This window comes from Bidens hawaiensis, unplaced genomic scaffold (genome assembly GCF_021521415.1).
Source record: "Bidens hawaiensis isolate Kalapana, Puna unplaced genomic scaffold, B.hawaiensis_p1.1 tig00000512_1, whole genome shotgun sequence".
Taxonomy (NCBI): Eukaryota; Viridiplantae; Streptophyta; class Magnoliopsida; order Asterales; family Asteraceae; genus Bidens; species Bidens hawaiensis.
The window spans coordinates 1,963,065-1,987,057 of NW_027491033.1; the positions used below are offsets into that span (position 1 = coordinate 1,963,065).

At 34.7% G+C, this 23,993-nt stretch overlaps 2 protein-coding genes and 1 pseudogene across 2 annotated transcripts; 2 read left to right on the forward strand and 1 right to left on the reverse strand.

Annotated features, from left to right (window-relative positions):
- Positions 1–879: 879 nt before the first annotated feature.
- Positions 880–7,280, reverse strand: LOC143633788 (uncharacterized). The gene is made up of 11 exons (XM_077102033.1): positions 6,734–7,280; positions 5,548–5,812; positions 5,317–5,458; positions 4,681–5,242; positions 4,181–4,592; positions 3,376–3,557; positions 3,156–3,303; positions 2,839–3,066; positions 2,400–2,750; positions 2,203–2,304; positions 880–1,367 (listed from the first exon to the last, which is right to left on the reverse strand). The coding sequence occupies exons 1-11, from the start codon at positions 7,207–7,209 to the stop codon at positions 1,137–1,139; spliced, it is 3,099 nt and encodes a 1,032-aa protein (XP_076958148.1). The 5' UTR covers positions 7,210–7,280; the 3' UTR covers positions 880–1,136.
- A 4,947-nt stretch (positions 7,281–12,227) lies between these two features.
- LOC143633798 (uncharacterized) lies at positions 12,228–15,355 on the forward strand (annotated as a pseudogene).
- A 4,229-nt stretch (positions 15,356–19,584) lies between these two features.
- Positions 19,585–21,650, forward strand: LOC143633809 (F-box protein CPR1-like). Its single transcript, XM_077102048.1, has 2 exons — positions 19,585–20,803; positions 21,446–21,650. Exon 1 carries the CDS (start codon positions 19,589–19,591, stop codon positions 20,777–20,779), a length of 1,191 nt encoding a protein of 396 aa, XP_076958163.1. The 5' UTR covers positions 19,585–19,588; the 3' UTR covers positions 20,780–20,803; positions 21,446–21,650.
- The last annotated feature ends 2,343 nt before the right edge of the window (positions 21,651–23,993 follow it).

Consider the following 23,993-nt stretch of genomic DNA (forward strand, 5'->3'; position numbering starts at 1 on the left):
TTTGGATTACCTTCGGAAAGTTGTCAAATGATATAAACCATCTTGAGCGAGCTTGCTAGCTAGCCACGATTAAGGCAATGTTGGTTTCCTTATAAGTTACATGCATGTGTGTGTTTAATGTTATTTTGAATTTATATATGTTTATGTTTAGTTATCTATCATCTAGCTAGCATCAATAAGAGATGTGTGTTTTGTTATGTTCCATATAAATGCAATTGGGGTTAAATAAACAAACTTGGTTTGACCAAATACCTTATGTAACAACCTAGACCCTAGTTTATTTCTATTTAGGAGATTGCATGCGATTAAGAGTCTTTAAGACTTTTGTTCGTTCTGGTTAGAGATCTGTTTTACAAGTCCATACCACGCTACAGCTCTCCTAGAATGGTTAGATCATTGATGGTTCAAAGTCGGGGACTCTAAAAAAATCAGTGGTAGAAGGCATCTTCTCAACGACATGGTGGGTGTTATGGAAATCCAAGAATGAAGCTGTATTTCGAGATCACTTCCACGAAAAAAAAAATCTTGCTTTGGGGACAAGATTCAATATTCTTATCTTTGAATTCGTAATAGGAATAATAAGGTTTACATTAATGAGATCGGGCGTATGAAAAATTTACTTCTAACTAATTTAAGTTGCTTTTAAACATTTTTCTTAAAAAGAAGGGAAAAGAAAAAACTTGTCTCTCTTTTGTTCTGTGTTTTAGAATTCTAATTGTTTGAATATTTAAAACATAACCTAAATCGACCCGACGGTCACATTTGTTTGATGAGAAATAAAAAGATCAGAAATTCACTAGGCTGAAGCTGCTACTTTCAAATTAACCATAAGAAAAGCAACAACTGGAGCGGGAAATTTAAAATTGTGAGGATTCAAAACTCCGCTACTTCAAAACTACACGACGAACCTGGTCAAAATATGATTATCAAGTATGAAGATGTGCGGTCATTCAAGCCTACTTTAATCATAATCTAACAATCATCTAAACAAATATAAATGAGTTCCATAAATGACTTCACATGGGCTCTAAAACCCCGGAAAGAAATAACAAAAACGTACAAATTAAGGACACAAACAACTAATACTCATACAACCTAAAACTCCAGCCGAACATAAATAGCAAGCAACAAGACCACTACACTTCCGCCGTAGTGGTTGAATTTGAAAAATCAGCCAGTATTCGGTAAAGTCGGTCCGCTGTTGGACGATCACTTGGATCGTCACTCGTACACTTCCGGTAAATATCAATTAAAAATCTAAGCGTTTTTTCCTTTTTATATTCTTCAGTCTCAGGTTCACTCGCTTCAGTATCTTCTACTGGACCCAAAGCCTCCAGTTCATCCGTCAATAGCGGTCGTTTACCCATCTGTAAGATTATGCAAAATAACTGTTATAAATTCTTGGACCAAATTTTAATCAAAATAATTGGTATATTTTGCCACATAAGTAATAAGATTATGCAGATTTGTAAAAAATAGGGGGAAATATATTCATCACCATACTGAACGGAGTGTGATGTTTGTTCATTTAACGGTAAACGAATAAACATTTGAACACGAACAGGTTTTCTTGTTCGAGTGTTCGTTCATCATAAAAATGAATGTGTTAATTTTCGCTAACAGTATAAACGAATAGTTCACAAGCGTAAACAAACATGACTTAATATAGATGAACTAACATAAATGTGTAATAAACTGAGCGAAAAGCAATTAAAACTAAACGTGAACATCAATCTGTTTTACCTAAAAAGTTAATTGAAGCTACACTAAATTGCATCAAGTGAATTTTAATTATTACTAATACTAAATTAAAATGTAATGGACATAAAATTTACAACAGCAACAATCGTACCCAGTAAATCCCATCAATAGCAAAAGCTATTGGTAGGGTCTGGGAGGGGATGTAGGCAGACCTTACCTCTATCCACGAGGATAGAGAGGCTGCTTCCAAAGTGAATGGACATAAAATTTGTAAAATATAAAAAAGGAATGAATTTAAACAATTGTAAACTAACATAGCCAATCGAAAATAAACGAGGGAACATAACTGAATGAGTGTGACATGTGCTCTTGTTCGTTTGTTTAACTAAATGAACAAACATTGTTGTTCGTGTTTGTTAATTTATTAAATAAACGAACTTCTTGCCAAACGATTCACAGTTCACTAAACGTTCGTTACAGGCCTAGAAAAAATGCACGTACCGAAAGAAGCTCATGAATTTCAGACTCCCGCAACCCAGCGTAAGGTACTTGTAAAGTCAATATCTCCAAAAGTAAGCATCCAAAAGACCATAAATCCACTTCCTGCATTAAACAACAAATAATTATACACACATAAAAGTGACAAAACAACTTAACAAAACAAGTTTATATACAATAACAAAAGCATAAAACCATACCAGTCCATATAAAGTCTGATCGTGAATTGTTCGATATAGTTCAGGGGCCATCCAACGAGGCGTTCCTACACAGACATCAGGTGGCGGTATCCCCAAATGACCAATACAGCACGTATGTAAGGAAGAACGTAAAGGAACCGCTCTGTCAAAATCACAAAGCTTAATAACAGATTTTCCATCAGATTGTTCATCATCGAGATCAATTAACACATTTTCACTTTTCAAATCACGATGAATCACGTCTTTTGAGTGGATCTCAGATAATGCCCATGCAACATCTTTAGCAATTTGCAAAGCTAATTCCACACGAACATGCTTCTCGCCGGATCTTGCGAGCTTTTCTATATAGTGCTGTTAATGTAATAGACAAGTCACAAGAAGATTAAAATTATGTATAACAAGATAAGTAACATGTGATTAAGAAACTGATGATAATCACCTTTAACGATCCACCTTTTACGTGCTCCATAAAAATAGCAGACTGCAATATGCGATTCTCAGGTGGTCCATCTGGCGATGGTAACCATTTGGTAGATATTTGATGCCCTAAAATTTCTACAATACAAGGATGCTTCAAAACGGTTAACAGTCTCACCTCCCCTAAACAATTAAATTCAAAATTCCTAATTTCATCTGCAGACCTCCCACTCAACTCCAATGTGCGAACCTGTCACGTATATTTTAAGTGTTATTCAACCTGTTAAAAAGAAGATAAAAAGAAAGTGAAAAGTGAACAATTATAGCAGTTATCAAGACCTTAGCAGCAGCTTCAACTGAACCAAGTTTGCACTGGATAAGGGTCGAAGAACCTTCTTCCTTAACTTCCTCACACGTAGAAAGAGAAGGAAAAGAACGGTCCACATCAGCATTTGCATCACTATTGATGCGACTCATAGGTATGTACCTAAAAAAGAAACAAACAGGATTAATATCCATCTTGTACGCATATTATCTAATAGTAGCATTAAAGACATACCTGTAATAATATTCTGGGTCAGTTTCTTCACGTATATCATGTGGTCGACATGCATCAACTACCAATCGAACCTCTGAATCACCCCTCTTAACAACAACTACATTCCATGCATGAGGTGCAAAATCTAAATATCCTCTCACAAGTTCACAAGGTACTCGAGGCTCCACTCGGTCACAAAGATACTAAAGTTCAAGCAAATGAGAAAACAAAACAAGTATCCATCAGTACAAAGTAAATTAAATGAAAGAAAAGTACAGATTAAATTAGAGCAAACGCTATAAAAAACCAACAAACTTTCAGTATTATCTTATAGAAGTCCCTTAACAATTTTTTGAACACAAAAAACTAACATACTTTTTTTCTCATAAAAGGTCCCTTAACAACTTTTTACACATTAAAGTCCGTTTATGTTAAGTCTTTAATTTTTTGTTCATTAAGTTGATTATAACAAATGACCTTTCAAAAACAATATAATAAAAATACTTGAGCATGGATGACATGACTCAAAATTAAATACTGTAATAAACTAAAAACATATAAAATGGTTTGAATAAAATATAAAATCGTTAAAATGTTATAAAACAAATTATTTTTATTGCTATTATATTGTAATTTGTCAAATAATGTTTTCATGATTTCATCCAATAATAATTAAGAGATTTTTTTTTTCAAATATAAAATGTTAAAGAGACTTTTATAATAAAAACAGAAAGTATGTTGGTTTTTTATGTGCAAAATATTTTTAAAGGCATTAACTTGAAAAAAAAAATAAGTGTGTTTTTTATGTATTTGCCCATTAAATTACCTTCATGAGCAATGTTCTATGTCTACAAACACCAAACTGAAGAGACCCGATAGGAACAATAATAGAATTCCGCCTTGATTTTACCAACTGAAGGGATTTTTCACAAAGGTTATAAAGAACCGCATCCTCTGCAGAGTTTATGCTCTGTTTTGCAGATTTTATAATGTTGTTGCAGGTTCCAGTGGGGCAAGTGCAGACAAAAGGCTTGTTATAGTTTGAGTTAGATACCGACTTTCGTGCCCTATCAACCAGTCCACTTTTGTCAGTCCCTCCAAAATGACTCGACACGAACAAAGCAAGTAATGAAGCAATTTGCAACTCATCAAGTTTGGTTGACCCATTGGTTTGACTTAAATGAAACAATAATGCTTTAGCACATAGTGTTACAGCATTCAACTCTTCATCCATTTCCCTGAGTAAGTTGAACAATCATCAGTTTAACATAAAACATGTATTTCATTATATTAAATTATTAATAAATAGCAATATTAAAAAACTACCTGTCCAGGACAATAACTTCACGTGAGCCAAGATGCGAATTTTTGTCATAATCACTAAGAGGCAAGAAAGGTCGATCTCGTCCTGCATCATAAAATCCATCTGGCAGACGGTCTTCAATGCTACAGAAGGATGTTTTACTGTATTTAGAAGACATATCTACATGTGTATCGATTGGTCTCCGTGACTTGCTCGGTTTAGGGTTAAGATCCTTAACAGGATGTCTTTTCGACTGTATAATATTATCTTCTACCTCTTTGCCCTCGCCACAACTTTCATCAACCTCTTCTAAACTCTCACCATCTACAGCAAGTTTCTTGTTATCCAATGAAGCTTCCGAAAGGGATTTAGATGAAACGGAGGTATCGCCAGATTCGCAGCTTTTGGTTGCCTTTTGAGTTAAAACATGTGCAGAATTGTCGCCTTTCACATTCCTACGACCATTTAAACGCTTTTGGCGAGCTCTTTTTTGCAATATATATCGTCCTTTTCTTTGTTTTGCTGCTGGAATGCTTCTATTTGGTGATGATCCAGTTATATGACTTGATATGGAATCAGCAGTGTCTGGTTCACAATTGATCTTTAAAAATCATTTCACATCATAATCCATTTATGAAGAAAGAAAAAAGTATGCTTACCAATTATGGAAGAACCTTGTGGAACCTCTGTGACGGAACTTTCAAGTACATCCATCTCAACATTGGTCATGTCTTCATCATTCCCCTCTAGATCACAGCTTATCCATGATGGTATTTGTGAAAAACTTGAAAGCTTGTTGTACTAAAAACAGAGGTCATAATAACAGGATCGATACCAATTAGCATCAAGATGAAATTGACATGGAATTGAATTAAGTTGACTAGATATACCTGAAGATTGAGTGTCTGGAGATTATGCATCAAGTCAAGGTCAAGAGACCCCAAAGATGTGAGTCTGTTGTTTGAGAGGTCCAAGTGTTCCAATCTTTGAAGAGATGACAGGTTTGAAGGTACTTCAACCAACTTATTATTAGCAACTTTTAATGTTATCAAAGCATTTAAATTAGTGATTTCTGGAGGTAAACTTTTCATTTTATTGTGTGAGAGATCCAAGTACTCCAAACAAGTAAGACAGCCAATTTCTGCAGGCAAATATCTGCATATGTTAAGCAGAACTTTTTATCAGTTTATTTGAGTTGATAAAAGTGTCATCATCTTAACAAGCAATATATGAAAGTGAAAACTGTTTAACTGATGCAAGCATCTTGAGGAAATATACAAACGAAACCATATAGGTTAAAAGATAATCAGTACCATACAAATTATGATGAGTAACTTCTGTCCTAGAATATCAAGACAATTTGCAGCTACATAAATCAGAACAAGTAAACATACATCTCCTAACCTTAAGTTCATAAACTATAGAATCATCCATTTTTTCATGGCACGCAGCAACCAGATTCTATTAATGTAAGAATGTTATACATACAGATTCTCATGATACATATAAGCTCTAATCTAATATCAAGTCCCTAATACAATGCTGTTGTAAGGAAGAAGATGCAATCTAAAGCAACACGAGTAGAGATGTTCAAAAACTGTACAGATGTTGCCCATCATCACCCTGTAATTCAATCCTACAGGCATGTCTCATTGATCAAGGCAAGATGACATGGTTGCCTCCTCCTACCTAAGAATAAAACTCATATGAAACTACAACATAAGCTATCTACATAACCACACATCCTTACAACTTTAATCAAGATTCCTATCCACGGCATACTAAGGAAAATGTCTTGTATTCCACACAACCAAATTTTCAAAAACAAGTCAGTAGCTAAAAACTATTTTGATCTTTCGAGATCATAATCCCTAATAGACATGATGAAAACGAACGAATACAATCTACGTCAAGCAAAATATCAAAGCAGATTAAATGTAACAATAAAATAGTTGTTATTCTCTTCTAAAGTTACATACTTTTATGCACTCCATGCTTCAGAAACACGGTTACAGTCCTAATATTCATTTCTATAGACTGATGTCATTCTGTCACAAACACATAAACCATAATCACCTGATAGAAAAGTAACAAACCGAGAGCTTCGTCAACCGCTCAAGCCCGGCAATATCCGCCAGCAACGGGAACGCGGAGGGCCTGGGCGGCGCCTTACTAAGCTCCAACTCCTTCAAAGCCTTCAACTTCTGCAACGGCAAACCCGTCAAGCCGGGCAACGATATCTTCACTTGCAACCGTTCCAAATTAACCAAACTCCCAAACTCGGACGGAAACAAATTAACATCATTCCCAAAAAACTTTAGGGTTTTTAACTTACACAAACCCCCAACCGACCTGGGTATCAAATTAATGGTGTTCTTGTATAAATACAAACCCTCAATCGAATCATTACCATTACCATTACCGTTACGTTCATCCAAAACCTGTAGATCTAGGGTTTTGCCGGTAGCATCGATTGCTGACTCGATGTTTTCGGTGGGTGTGTTTGAAGCTGAGCCAACAGGTACTGATTCGTCTGAATTGGATATCTGCATGGTGGGTTTGGTGTTAATTGATGTGGGGCATTTGTTGTGGGTGTAAAGTTGAAAGCTTTGGCGGTGGATGAAGGTTAGGTTACTTGGGGGTTTTGACTTTTGAGATAAGAACAGATGGAATGAAACCCTAGATTTTACGGAAGATGATGTATTTGTATTTGTATTTGTATTTGTATTTGTATCTGTACAGTGGAAAGGTTGTTTTGGTAATTTTGTGTAATGGTGTATGATTTATGAAGCTCAAACGCTAACTAAACTTGTCACTCACGGTACCGTGACACGAGTATTATAAGGAGATTGATGGTCTCATACGTAAATATGTTGCTTTGTGGTTTGGAATTCTATTTATGTAGGATGCATGTATTATAAGTATGGAAAGTTAGATTATTGAAATATTTGTTGACACTTTCATCTTTTAGTATATTTGCTCTTAACGATTCGCATATCGTAATTAACAGGATTCTAACATCGTTAGTCGCCGGTCACTGAAAAAACGTTTTTGGCCGTGAAATTTAACATTTCCGTCTGAAATCTCTCTTGTAACCTTAGATCTGACATTTAGAAACATTTTTCTAGTAATCGCCCTAGTTATTGAGGTCATCGGAAATTTGGAACCATAAAACCACCATCGGAGACAGTTGGTAGTACTCAAGTGGCGGGGGTTGTCGGCGATGGTGGTGGCGTTCCGGCTGGGTTTTCCGATGAAAAAGGTTGAAGTTTCCAGCCAACAACGTTTTTTCGGCAACTAATGACGTTAGGATTTTATTAGTCGTGGATCGTTGAGAGCAAATATGTTAAATGATGGGACTGTGAGCGGATATTTCGTTAGTTGAGACTATTATTTGTGAATAATCAATAGTTAGAATTAATTGTATCCAAATTTCCTTTAAATAGTTGTGTGTTTTAAGTTGTTACACGGGTCATCCATCAGAGGAGGTTGATATGGTTTAGTGATGTGAAAATCAGAAAGATTACAGCTCCAGTGAATACAATAAAAACTTTAAAAACGGAGAAGAGGGGCACAAATAGATCCAAACTAACATAGATGATCAGATTAAACAAAATTTGTTAGAGGTGCATCTCTTCAATGAAATAAACGACGTAAGATAAAAGTTTGACATTTATAGTAGTGTATAGATTTGTGTATAGTTTTGGGACCCCTAGTTATTACACACAACTTCTTTCTACACTTTCTTTTAGCATTAGCCTTAACTTTGCGTTACATTTGTTTTATTGTTGAGGCTTTTGTACTATTTGTTATTGTTTATTTGCTCAACATGTGTTTATTTATCACTAATATAGTTTTTTTACCACTTTATAATTATCTGTAGTGTTTAACAATTATTAGTATAAATTGTTTTGTTTGATTATGATTCCTCTAACCATATTTTACATGCCATAGCCCATAGGGGTTTCCTTTTTTTTCTTTTCTCCTTTTATACATATACTAGTCTATATGCCCGTGTGATACACGGGTTGAAAAATATAAACATCGAAGAAACCGTATTTGAAACTACTTCTGGATCATAAATATTTAACAACCAAAACACAAAAGAAAGCAATATGCATAAAGGAATTTAAGCTAATAATCAGTGATACTCCAAAATACCCCAAATAAAATTATCATTTACAAAAAGCCTAGAATCATACTCCAATAACACCCGTATTTACAAAAGCAAAATTGGGGATGAAATTAGGGTTAACTCTTGCTGCTCCAAATTACCAACACCGTTATGGAGCACCCAACACATAACTGAAATCAAAACCGAAAAACTAAATTAGAGTTTGAAAATTTTCCATAACAACAATATAAACGAAAGCATGATAGAAGCAAACCTGTAATGGATGTGTGGGCAGGTACAACACAAAGGAAGAAGAGACCGTCTGATGGAAGATGTAGAGATAGAAAGCTTTCTGGGGAAGTTTCTAATAAATCTTTCATCAGAAGCTTTGCTTTGGTAAAAGGACACGTTAACTTCCTTCTGACACATGTCCTAAGGTCCAACATATCGTCTTTTATTATATAGGGGGATTGTGATTTCTATAATCACATTTTACATGCCATAAAGTCATATGCGGAAGTCCGGTCTCTGTTTTTTTTTTAATAAACAACTAATGTGTTCAACACTTAAAACTTTCATCTCTCATTGTGTCAACATTAAAACATTAGAGAAGTTGTTAATCGTTTAAGTCAACAAAGGATTGTGGTTATTTATAAAGACAAAATATGAGAAGTTGTTAATCGTTTGAGTCGGCTAAGGATTGTGGTTATTTATAAAGACACTTTAGAAAGTCAACACATTTACAAAGCAACATTCCATCCTAAAACTTTAGTGTTAACAAATGATCCCGAAACTCGATCATGATCTACCAGACTACCACTTGTTTCATGTGCTTTGCCTGAAGATATAAACAACACAACACAACACAACATTATTAACAATGTTATGTGAGAATTCATAAACTAAACATGATAAACAAACCCAAGATAAATCGTCATTATACAACGGAAAAGAAGCACCAACGTATGATACATGGGTCCATTTTTCCTTTTACTAGTGTATGGTCAGTATATAGTCGTAGGGAGTGCGGTGTATTAGTTTGAAGTCTAATGTGTAATATGCCACTTACATAAATTTTTGCGAGGTCTTTCAATTGGGTTTCCAACACAACATAAATTACCAACATCATTGTCTTCAATGTACGAATATCCTGTGGCGGACCTAGAAAATTTTATCACGGGGGCGAAAATTCTTAGAATTATTTGTCTATCGCTATAATTTTTTTCCGATTCGGGTCGTTTCAAATCAGATATAATGTAAAAACATATAAAAAATTGAGTGACAACAAGAAACTAAAAGATAAATATTTTGAGTGAACAAGCATATACAAATATTATGAAATAATATAATAAAAGTTAAATATAAAAAACACAAGCATAGTAATACAACAATCTGAGTCGGTCATTGAACCCTACACCTTTTTTTATTGGCATTAGTAAAACCATTTACCATCCCACATACTCATAAGTAATTCAATTCAACTGCATTTTATTCTCAAACTATTCACCTTCTTCCACATTGATTCACAACTTCTACAATACCTAAACAAATAACCCCTGACTATTGCCCTCAGCCACCCACCGCTTCCTTATGCTACCTTCCAACGATTTTAAATAATTCCGATGATGTCGACCAAGCCCTAAATATACCGAAGAACATGGTTGGTTAGGGCAATCTGGGTGCTTAACCAAATTTTCAAGTAGGGCAATCAAGATTTTTGCTTAAAATCTACCATATATATAGGGGGTGTTTGGGATTGCTTATTTCACCAACTTATAACTTATAAACTTTTTGAAAAGTAATAAGGTGTTTGGGATTGCTTATATTTTGAGAGAAAAAGTTTCATAAGTTACAATGTTGTAACTTATTAACTTAATGAAAAGTTATAAGGATGTAAAATAAGGACTCCCAAACACCCCCATAGTTTTTCAAGGGGGGCAACTGCCCACCTTAATTTTAAGGTCGGTCCGCCTCTGCGTATATCCACCTACTTTTAACTATTTCTAACTATAATGCCAAGCAACAAATATAGGTACTTTTGAACATGAAATAGCACAATTTTATGGCTCTCATGGATTTGTCGTGACTCCTTCCACTCGTGTTTTTTATAACATCCAACATGATCACATTACGACGTAATTCATGTTTCAACATTGGTCACATAATAACTTTGTGACTCAGTCTCTTAAAGAGACTTTACATAACATACTACAACCAGTAATACCAAATTAGCAAATAGGCATTCAATGGTTTACATTCAACAATACAAATCATTCTACATGCATTAATGTTTAGATCGAACACACATCTTCCCATATATGGTTATGAATTACTCGACTTTGCTTTTACAATCCTTGAAATCTTGATTTCTACTGTCGATTTATGTGCTGAAGTTAAAATCATATTGGATGAATTACAATCTCAAGACATATAATATCACATCTATAATATACAAGTCATTTCAACACAACATTTATGTAAATCTTTTAACACTTCCAGCAAGGTCACTAGTAATTGTTCATCCACATATGATACTTATCTCTTGTTTAATTATCATTTCCAATGCGGAAGCTCGGTCAAAGAACTTAGGCAAGAGGCATCTCTAGTGAGAGGGCATAAACACTTCACAAAACTCACCCCAAGCGATAGCATTGCGTGTCTTTTTAGATAATATGAAAAGCCACGAATGATAAGCTCTTCATACCATTAACACAAATCCAAAAAAAAAACCTTTTCAATAACGTTAACACGAACGCAAAAATAATATTTGAAAACATCATGGCGACTTTTTTTTTGTTTAGATGAAAAACATGATAAAATTTCTTTTCGTTTGGTTCACGTAATGTGTTTTAATGTTGATATATATTTTATTTGAAAAAATTATTGGCATAAAATATTATATGATCTTTTAAGCAATGTTTTAAAACCGGTATTTTATTTATACCGGATTAAGCTAAAAAATGGTATAACCGGTTGAACCGGGTTATATCGAGAGGTTCAACCGGTTGAATAGTTACCTTATAACTTCCTATAAATGTAACTGAAATCCAAAAATAATCCAAAACTAAATGATTCCTATAACAAAAAATAATCTAAAAGTTAATCCATATTAAAAAAATAATGAAAAGCACTCAATTTTACAAATAAATAGTCCTAAAATTTGCACGTTTGAATGTTAATTGTTGGGATACAAGTAATTTTGGAAAAATATGAGCCGCAAATATCAAAAATTTCTCGGGCTTAAAACCGGTTTACCGATAAAAACCGATATTTTAGACAAAAACCGACGGTACGATGTTCTAGCAAACCGGTAAAAAATACTAGCCTAATGTGAAAAATCCGATTTAACCGGTTCAACCGACCGGTATGAACCAGTTTTTAAAACACTGCTTTTAAGTTAAATCACACATTCACACATAACAGTCTACTAATCGTCATGGACTCATAGTCGTAACGGGTTCAAAATCAAATGCAACCCATATAACCAAGTCTAACCACAACACACAATACAATGGGGTCTTCGTTGCGGCATTTCATCAAACACTTGCAGTGCAACAAGACCCTCTTCAATTCCTTCATTTTCTCCATACCAATCCGACCCATTTCATCACCACCACCACCACCACCACCACCACCACCACCACCCACTGAACTCTACGCCTCCTTCTTCTGCACACTCATCCACCTCTTCCTCTCTCACAACCGCCTCTCAAACGCCTCAGAAGCCTTCACTGCCATGCGAAATTACAATCTTGCCCCCACAACCTTACCCACATGGAACCGTCTTCTTTGCGAGTTCAACGATCATGGGTTGGTTTCCCAGGTATGGTTCGTTTATTCCGAGATGATGTTATGTGGGGTCCACCCAGATGTTAAAACTCGTAATGTGTTGCTTAATTGTTTGTGTAAAGTAGGTAGAGTTGAATTAGCGTTAGGGTTGCTTAAAGATTCAACCTTTGGTGAGTGTGATGTTGTGAGTTACAATACGGTGATATGGGGGTTTTGTAAATACGGGTTTGTTGAACAGGGGTTAGCGTTGTGTTCCGAGATGATTAAAAAGGGGATTGATTTTAATGAGTTTACTTGTAATGTTTTGGTTAAGGGGTTTACGGATACGGGGTTGTTGGGATATGCGGAATGGGTTGTTGGTCGGTTTGGGTATGCGGATGTTGTCGGTTTTAATACGTTGATTCACGGGTATTTTAAAGCTGGGAATGTTAATGCGGCTATTGAGGTGTTTGATAGGATGAAGAAAGAAGAATGTTTACCGGATATTGTAACGTATAATACTTTGATTGATATGTTCTGCAAGACGGAGAATCTTGATCAGGCGAAGAGTGTTTTTGATGAGTTAGTTGATAGTGACGATAATATAGGAAAAGAGGTAAGTTTGAAGCCGAATGTTATTACGTATACTACGCTAATGAATGGGTACTTTAAGCAGAAACGGCTTGATGAAGCGCTTAGTTTGTATGATAAAATGGTGATGAACGGGTTATTGCCCGATGTTGTCACTTACAGTTCGGTTATATATGGTCTTTTCAAGGATGGGAGAATCGATGACGGGTCATCGCTTTTCAAGGAAATGAAAAGGGTTGGTGTAGACGCTAATTATATAACATACTCTGTTTTAGTAGATTCTTTATTTAAAAACAAGAATCCCCAAATTGCCCTTGGACTGCAAGGGCAAATGGTAACGTGTGGGATTCCGTTTGATGTTGTTACGTTCACTATTTTGATGGACGGGTTGTTTAAAAATGGAAACTTTAAGGAAGCTGAGACGACTTTTAACAATCTTTTAGCTTCTGGTTTTGTTCCAAACTGTATAACTTACTCTGCGTTGATTGACGGACGCTGCAAGTCAGGAATTTTGGATGGTGCTGAGTTAGCATTACAAGAAATGGAATGTAAAAATATATCTCCAAATGTTGTTACATACACTTCTTTGATCAACACGTTTTTAAAGCTCAATATGCTCGATGCAGCTTTGGGTATATTGCAAAAGATGACGGGTGAGAGAGTGATGCCAGATATTATTACTTACAGTGCCCTAATCGATGGCTTTTTTAAGGCGGGAAAACAAGAAATAGCTATTGGATTCTATGAAGAAATGAAGTTAAACGGGTTGGAAGAAAACAACTTTGTGCTTGATGCTTTTGTGAATAATTATAAAAGAAAAGGGAAAATGGATGAAGCGGGTTTGTTTTTCGAAAAAATGGTTTTTACCTGATTCTGTTAATTACACATCATTAATGGATGGTTATTTTAAAGCCGGCGAGGAGTCAACTGCTTTTAAATTGGCTGATGAGATGACTCACCAAAAATTGAAGTTTGATGGAGTTGCATATAATGTTTTAGTAAATGGATTATTAGGGTTGGGGAAATATGAAGTGCAGTCTGTTTATTTAAGCATAAAAGAACTTGGTTTGGCGCCAAATCTCGAGACGTTTAACACGATTATCGCTGCTTATTGCCGAGAGGGTAAAATGGTAAATGCTTTAAACATGTGGAACGAGATAAAGAGCCTTGGGTTAACGCCTAACGAGGTTACTATCAATGTTATGATTAGTGGACTCTGTGAAGCGGGGGAGGTTGATAAAGCTATATATTTGTTAAATGAAGCGAAAAGTTTAGGGTTTTACCCTAATTCTGTTAATCATAGAGCTGTGATTAATGCAGCTTCAAAGGTTAAAAGTGGGGATCACATTTTATTAACGCATGAGCGTCTTTTAGCTATGGGGCTTAAACCGACCCAAAAAGTCAATAACACCCTTATCGCAGCGTTATGTAGACTTGGTATGACTAGAAAAGCCACATCAGCGTTACAAGATATGAAAAGAAACGGTTTTTCTGCTGACATCATAACTTACAATATCTTAATCAACGGATACTGCAAAAGTTCTCATTTAAAAAAAGCTCTTCACACATATTCACATATGTTGGTTCAAGGCGTTAATCCTACTATTACAACTTATCATACGCTTATTAGGGGTCTTTCAAAGGACGGTTTAATGAACGAATGTTTAAAATTAGTTAATGACATGTCGGAAAGAGGATTTGAACTTGATGCTGATGTGTACAACATTTTGGTTTGTGGGTATGCGAGAACTGGGAACAAGAGGGAAGCGATTAGGGTTTATTGTGATATGATATCGAAAGGTTTTGTTCCTCAAACGGGTACTTATAATGTGCTAATTAGTGAGTTTGCTAAAGTGGGAATGATGAGTCAAGCAAGAGAGCTTATGAATGAGATGCAAGTGAGAGGGGTTTCTGCTAGTTCTTCAACTTATGACATACTTATAAGCGGATGGTGTAAGTTGTCGATGCATGCTGAGCTGGAGAGGGCGTTGAGGACATCATATGTGTCGAAAGCAAAATTGTTGTTTGATGAGATGAATGAAAAAGGTTTTAAACCGTGTGAAACGACTGTTAAATATGTCACATTGGTTCTTAGGCGACAGAGAAAGAAGAAAAGGAGGTGACAGTTGTAAGAATCTGATGTGGCAAGTAATATTTCAGTTGAAGAGAAGCTTCCCAAGTTGAAGGAAAACATGGTAAAGGACACGCGGGTCTTAAGTTGCACCTGAAATCCCAATCTTGGAACACTAAAACATCAGGTTAATGTTGTTTGTCGATTATATTTTATTTTTCATAGTCTGTATAGAAATATAAATTGACCTCTGTTTTCAGGAATGATGAGAAACGGCTTCATATAACCGGACAGGGCTGGTCAAACAAATGTTGACTAGACTGTTGAGTACAGCACATCCAAGCTTCATGCAGTCAATTTTTGAGTTCGGGTGCAAGTGTGGATGCATTGGAAAGTTATCTGAACCAAGTGAGCAGAAAGGTGTGAAATGTTAATAACTTCATTGTAAGTGTTTTATTCCTTTTTATCTAAATAATAAACTAATAAAAAAGGAGTTAAATATCAAAATACAAACATGCATAGGCTACCTTTTCTTTTCCAGCCTTGCGCATATAAGTTATGCATAAAATTTAGTGGTGGTGCCAATGTTGTATAACTTATAAATTTGGTTCTTTGTACCATAGATGTTGAGGTACCAGCTTAGAAATAATCATTAAGTAACTGGGATTCTTATATTTCAATTGGAAGCAGTATTATGGTTTGTGAATGATATGATATATATGCTGTTGCTTTGTGGACGCCGTTAAGAATATTAGTCGTATTGAGTTTATTGTAAGGGACCGAGTCATGTCGAAAATCTCATCATGAAAGAATGACATGGTCTTGAAATTAGACCATATGCAATGCAAGAACTTAGAAAGCTCTAAAGGTGTGCCTAATAATCTAACTCATCAATAACACCTATTTACATCATAGCCAACTTTTACATTTGTATTTTATAACCACTTTATTTATTTTAATAACCATATATCCTTTTTATTATGAATAAATATTTATGATATGATTAAAAATAAGAAGCTATTATATTTTTTCAAAAATTAAGGTACTACAACAATAATATAAAGCCACATTTTTAGACTTTTATTGAATTTACAAAATTAAAACTCATTGTTTGGACTGTCTTTTTTGGCATAGAGCGACACAACACACATCACATAAAGGATCTTAGGACAGTCATCAAACACATGGCGATCAATATTAAATAAACAAATATATACATATTAGGTGGATACTAGATACTAGTAACAAATGATCAAGTTCACCTGACAGTCTAACATATATTTATTATGGTGTTCCACACTTTGGATGAAAAGAAGATACTAATGTTGATGAAAACCAATCAAATGTAAATAAAAATCAGACGTGAAAACAAAGCTAAAATAAAAAAATGTGTTCATCACAAGAAGCCAAAACAATTGTTGTTTTGGATCACGAATATTGCAGATTCTCGGAGCATATGATTGGAAGTTTACAGCTAAAAAAAAACAACACGGCCATCATCTAACGTCCATGTGTACTGAAGAAGAAAAAGATGAACGAGGCCACACAATAGACCGAACTTGGGACTCTCATCCCTCACCATTCATGTTACGATTTTAGAGAAATCATCATCCAATACTCATTAATCCATTTATAACTATTTCAAAGAAAGTGATAAGCCGATAAAAAAAACCACTAACTAATATCAACTCTAAATTTTAACATTTTAAGTTTTTTAAGTTTTAACGTTCATTTCATTAGATTTGATATAAACGATAGGAGTGCTCGTTGGTTCGAAGTTTTTTTGGTTGAAAAGGAAAACCAACCCAAAACAAATTCAGGTAGTTCTAGACCCGACATAAAACCGAATTCGAATTTGAATATGTTTTTGGTTTCCAATAAATATACAAAATAACTTTCTTTTTAATTTTTTTCTCTAATAATACTTATTAGATATCTGTTATTAAATTGAGTTGTGTTAAAATTGTTGTTTAATTGAGCTAAATGATAAAACTTAAATAATACGATTTGTTAGTCATTTTATTTGTATTATTGGTTTGAACGAAATTCATATTTTATAAAACCAGAACCGAATGACTAAAGCTTCAAAAGTTTATAAATTTTTTCTTGTTTTTGGGTGGGTATGGGGAAAACACGCTTGTGTCGACCTCACAGGAGTGTCCCCTCTTGTTGGACAGACAACATTGAAGGCGACATCGGGCAATGTTGCTAAACACGAGAGAGCCTGTTTGGAGAATCGACACGTGTTTATCCCATTTTCCTTTTACACTTTTGGTTTCTTAGCTCCGGATGCCGTGTACCTTTTGAATAGAGTTCAAAAAGTCGTGGATCCCATAAGAACCGAAACTTTGTTTTTAGTAGGATTGAGTTTGCTATCCAAAAATGGGTTGCGGCACAGCTTGTTGCCCGCTTACCTGTCATTTCATTGTAAATCGTTTGGTTGTTTTTAATGAGACAAATATAGGAGTTGAATGAGATTATTTTATTAAAAACACTAGCAAGTGATCATCAATGAGATACAAATATAAATCAATAAACTTATAGATTAACACATCAATTTAACCCCAATGAATCCAATCAAAGCTAAATTTATCTAAACGTTAGACAACCAAAAAAAACACTTAAAATTCTTATTTTTCTCATAATCTTAATCTTAATAACACAATATTTAAATCATTAAAAAAATCTTGTTATTTCTTACTTTCCAAATATACTTCAGTTTCAATTCAATTTAAAACCAAAGTCCAAATCCATAACCGAAATTTCAATTTGGTTAAGTTTTCAATTCAATTCCAATTCAAATTTGCCAAACCAATAATCAACACCATGATAAAGAAAACATTAACTCCCATTAAATCCCCACTTATAAAAGTAGATAAAGGATAGAATACGCAAATCCTTTATCATACAATAGGTACGCGACCATCTGGAACGTCCATCTTCAATAACCATCATAATCCTAAAATCACAATTACGTGAGCCGGCCTCCGTCAACCTCTTCTCCCGTCGATTCCCTCCATCTTCACATCGCCGTTCAACGATTCCGTCCACCGTCCACCTTCGCGACCACCATCTTCTTCCGACACAACCATCAATCGTTGCTCACATGTCAGTTGATAAAATTGCCCAATTGAAATTGAATTTGTTGAACTAATTGATCAATTAAACTTTGAAATTGGTCAAATTAATCATCAATTTGAAGTTTCAATTAATCAATTTTGAGTTTTGGAGAAACCCAGTTGCAGACGCTATATATTTTGTTCATATGATCGAATCAATGATCAAATTAATGGTCGATTGACGATTGTTTGATGATTATGAGATTATATGAAGTGATTTCAGTGTTCAATTTTATGTTTACAGGTGTTTAATTTTTTTTTTGTTAGTTTTAGAAGTTCTGAACACCCAGAACTTTTTAGAACTTCTAAACTTTATCAGAACTTCTAAACTTTTTTTAACAACCTGAACTTCTTAGAACGTATTAAAATGTTTAAAGATGTTCATTTTTTTTAACACCCGGATCTTCTTTGAATGTATTAGAACGTTTAAAGATGTTCTTTTTTGGTCAGAACGTTTAAAGGTATTCAGTTTTGTTTCAGAAAGTTTAAACATAATATTTTTACTGAACTTATAACCAACATTATTTAAAAACGTATAAACTTTTTGTACTGAACTTTTTAAAGTTTAATTGATTTTGTTCTGAACGTTTAAACAGAACGTATAATACGTTTAAACAGAACGTATAATTAGAAAGTATAAACTTAATGTTAATACGTTCAATGTCAAAACCCAGAACTCAAAACTCAAAATTGACCGACGGAAGCTTCAAATTGATGATTAATTGGATCAATTTCAAGGTTAATTGATCAATTAGGCTCATCAACAATTTCAATTTCAATTTCAGTTGGAAATTGCTTAACTGACCTGTGACCAACGATCGATGGTGGTGACGGACGATGGTGGTGCTCATGACAGTAGACGATGTCGTGACGGTGGACTTTGACGGGTATGCGTTACGTATTTTTAGGTTAATTACAATTATGCCACCGCGTAATTCTAATTGCAGTTAAGATCGGGTGGTGCAGGTTCTCGCGTACGTAATGTACGATAAGCTATTATTGTACGTTAACCCACCCATAAAAATATAATACATACATACTCTCATTGGAGTCTAAAAAAGTAAAGTTCTACGAAATTGAATCTCATAATGTTCACGTGACATGTGACAGCCTCTCTTATAATAAACGTAATTTTCACGGTACTTGAGAGTTTAGTAAGTTTTTACCTACACCACTTAAAATGTCCGATCAACTTATCTTCACAAACCCATTAATATAATAATATAATAAAACCGTCATCTCGCCGGAAAACTAAACTAAACTAAACTATGTCCGATATCCCCATCCCGCCGGACGTCCTCGCCCAAATCCTCTCTCACCTTCCGGTCACCTCTCTTCTCCGATTCCGCTCAGTCTCCAAACCCTTCCGTACCTTAATCGACAGCCCCTACCTAACCCACCTCCACCTCACCAACTCCGACAAGACCAACTCCAACGTTAACCTCATCTTCGGCGGCGACAGAACCCTCTGTTACCTTAACCTAGACTCACCCACCAACACCGTCATCAAAACCCACAACCCACTTTACTTCGCCATCTTAGAAACCGTCATTTTAGGCTCCTGTAACGGCGTCTTGTGTCTCTGCACAACCGAACCCGATAACGAAATCGCGTTCTGGAACCCGGTCGTCCGGAAGTTTGCGAAAACCAGGTTGCCCCCTGCGAAATGTTTGGAGGGGTTAGGTAGAGGCATTTGTGTTAAAGGGTTTGGGTATGATTTTGTTAATGATGATTATAAGGTTATTAGATTGGTTCAGTATTGTAGCGCGTTTAACGACCTCCTTCATTCGAAGCTCGAGGTTTTTAGTTTGAAGTCCGAGGCGTGGCGTGACGTTGGGGACTTCCCGTATTTTCTTCATAATAGGTTTTACTTGAATGTTTATGCCAACGGGTGCTTACACTGGCTGGTTAGTCGGAACGGTCATAGGCGTGATTTGAGTGTTGACGTTTCGATAGCTGCGTTTGACTTAACGACAGAGGAGGTGCGGTTTGTTCCGAAGCCGGATTATCATGAAAAGGCGGAGGTTAATTTGGGTACTTTGAGAGGGTGTCTTTGTATGGTGTGTAATTATCCGAAAACGAATGTGGACGTGTGGGTGATGAAGCGGTATGGGGTTAAGGATTCTTGGAATAAGTTGATATCGACTGCGGATGGTAAGATTATTAGGGAACTCGATATTTTGAGGCCACTTGTGTATTCCAAGAACGGGCGTGAAGTGCTTTTGGAGAAGAATTTCGAGAGGCTTTATTGGTTTCATCTTGGGGATAAGACTGCGAAACGGTTGAAGGTTGTGGGTATGCCGAGGTTGTTTGTGACTGAGATGTTTACGGGTAGTCTTGCTCAGGTGAAGATGGGGAGCGCGTCTCAGAGTGTTGTAAAGAAGGTGAAAGATGAGGAGGAGAAGAGTATTAAGAAGAAAGATGACTTTTTGTCAAATGGCTTCAGACTTGTGCTGTAAGGGTATAACTGTTAAAGACTAAATGTAAGTTAGTTAAGTTGTTCTGCATATCTAGTATTTATCTGTGTATTATTATTTGACACATTTGATGTGTTTCTAGCGCTAATAGTATACTTCAGTATGGAAAAATGGCGTTAGGTTTGACTCATGAGTAAATATGACTTAATAAAAAGATTTAGGAAATCCGGCCATAATTCGTCTTTTGGTCACGTTTTAATACATATGGACCTTTTGGCCGCTTTGTAATACTAATCGTTAATTCGTTATAATATATTAATAACTTTCATTTTATTTATCGAATTTCCTTCGTTTTGTCATTGTTGTTGTGTTTCATGTGACTAAAAGTTAATCAATTCCCTTAAGATTCGTGTTTCATTTAATATATGGTGGATATAAGCAACAAAAATAGGTGTATGGTTCAGCTAAATATCTGAAATATCAATATATAATTTGAGCATGAAAAGAAAATATCTGGACTTTGGAGATGTGCAAGATAGGCTCTGAATTGAATTTTGTGCTCATATTTCTCATTCTGTGTTCTGTTTCCATATGTTTTTATCATGTTATTGGAATGCAACTAGTAACAGTTGACTGTTGAGATCACATATCTAAGCCATAAACCTTAATGTCTGATATATACTGAATGCCTTTAATCTTTTGATGCAGGATTGACAACAACTTCAAAGGGGATCAATTTGTGAGCTTTTTAAAGCTGGGTTAGTTGTCTTTAAATACTTTTTAAAGCTTTGACGGTTGTTACACCGAATCTGACCGCTTGTTTAAATGCTAGCTTTACTTGTCTTATTGCTTCAAAAGAAAACCACTGTTACCGAAGTATTTACCTTGACTGCACAATAATACCTTGACTCCGGGGTCGGTTTTTATATACATGTTGAATGCTGTAGGATGATTTGGGTTGCTTGTTGCAGTTGTGTTTTATGTGGGAGTATGATACAGATGTTTGATTTGCATTAGTCGGTTGATTAGGATTATGGGTTTTTTATTGTTTACTAGAAAACTAGAATTAGCTATTTAATTCACTTTTACCTTTTTTTGGAAAGATTTAACTTACCTGAAAACGTAAATTTTTTTTAATAGAACTATTATGAAAAATAAATATTTTTTTTACAATTAATTTGAATTTAAAGAAAGTATTTATGTATTAATATAAATTTTAAAAGCAATTGGTACATGTTCCATATGCATGTAAATAAAAATAAAAAATAAATGTATTTTTTTACTTTATAGTGTTAATAAAAGTTAAAAAAAATCAAATTGAGGCATTTTACAATTATAATGTATTGTGAAGTCAAAAATTCTATTAAAACGGACCAAAAGTGTATATTATCTATCGTACAAGCGTTTCTCTCTCTCTCTCCCAATAAAATCACTCCCAATTCTCTACTTAATATGCGTTTTATGTTATTTATATTAATTTTGAGAAGTAGAAAACGAATTAGATGATAGCAAAAACGTCCACACGTATTTTGAAAAGACCACAAGTATCTTTTTGAAAAGACAACATTTTTACAATTAATGGGGCGAGTATTTGCTACCTTTAACATTACAAACTATAATAACGTGTCTAGATTTAGCCTGCAACCGAAACTCCATAATCCCGTTTCTATTCTCGGTAATAACTAAGCAGAATTCAGCCAATATCGGTTTGACTATGACTATGAACATTCATTGATTTACCTTTGACTTTTTGGTAATTTTTCACCAAAAAGTCAAAAACAATATAGAAAAGTCAACCACTCCCAGTTTTCCATAACTGGTCCGAAAATCAACCAATTTAAACCATTCTGATTAATTGATTAAAAGGTCATTTACACTTTTTGTTCTGATTTCCAGCTTTGCCCATTTGCTTTCTAAATATTTTTACTAAATTCAATTTTATGCCTCATGTGTTTGACTCTATCATTCCTGCTATTTTGATCATTTGGCTTTTTTATTATGGCTTTGACTTTTAATAAATCACAACATACCTTGATCAATAATACTCTTTTGGTTGTACCACCAATGACCCAATAGAGTTTGGATCTCCACATTATATCTTTCAACCATATGCAAACCATAAAAACACATGTTTGCAGCTAAAATGTAATCAAGCAGCCGGTAACATTTTGTAACCAGCATACATGTGATGGCACTACTAGGATGCTAATACATTTTAGCACTCCTATACTTTAATTTCAGATTCCTATTGTTTTTTTTTTCTCATTTATGAACATTGATAATTTTGACTTTCCAACATCCCATTTGCTTTTACAATCTTTCTCAATTGATTAAAGATTGAATAAACTTCTGTGCGTGTTTAGCACTACATACTTGGCCCGTATTAAAGGTAATTTTAGAAGAGAACGTTTTTTGTGATCAGTTTCTATATTTTTCACATCATCTTTATCTCGTGGTGTTCTTATGTAGTGGATAGTTTCTCGAAAATGAAAAGCAAAGGGAACAACTGTAAAATATAATGTGTTCCATCTGATTTAGTGAAGCATGTTGTTTTCTTTTACCTGACTCATTCCCCTAACGAAAATTCCTAGATCTGTGTTGTTTATCATACGTTGATTCATGTATGTAAAGGTGAGGAAGCCTTGCATTCAGAAGTGCGTATTGTTTGAAATTTTAGTTAATTTTGTTGACCCGATCCGACAATAAAAAGGTTCTTAGTAACTTGAACACTATTTACACCCCGTTATGGTAAGAAAAATAAAAGTTGGTTTGCCGTCAATATAACTTGTATGATCTCAAAGACCACCCACCAACACTGAAAATGCCTCCATAAATTTAACCATCATTACATTATAACTTTTATAACTAGGAATCACGTCTTTAATAAGCGCGTTAGTAACCAAACTTTTAGCACTATCTAAATCTCTACCATTTCGGCACATGTTAAAATCAAGCTGCATTCATTTCTTCTTGGTGTTAAGTGCTAAACAGTCTCATGATATCGATCTTTTGCGAATACTATGGTCAACAGCTTTTAGTGCAAGTACGAACAAGTCAATGGTTTAAGGCAGGCATTTCATCAAACAGGTGGCGTGCGTGATGATAAGTTACCTTAATTAATAAACATGTTGAAAGAAGATGGATGAATGAATGAAGGTAAATGAGAGGATGATAAGATATCAGTGGTCGATGTTTTAAAAATCTTCAAATGTCAACAGAATCCCTTCATATAAACAACAAAACAAACAAAGAAATA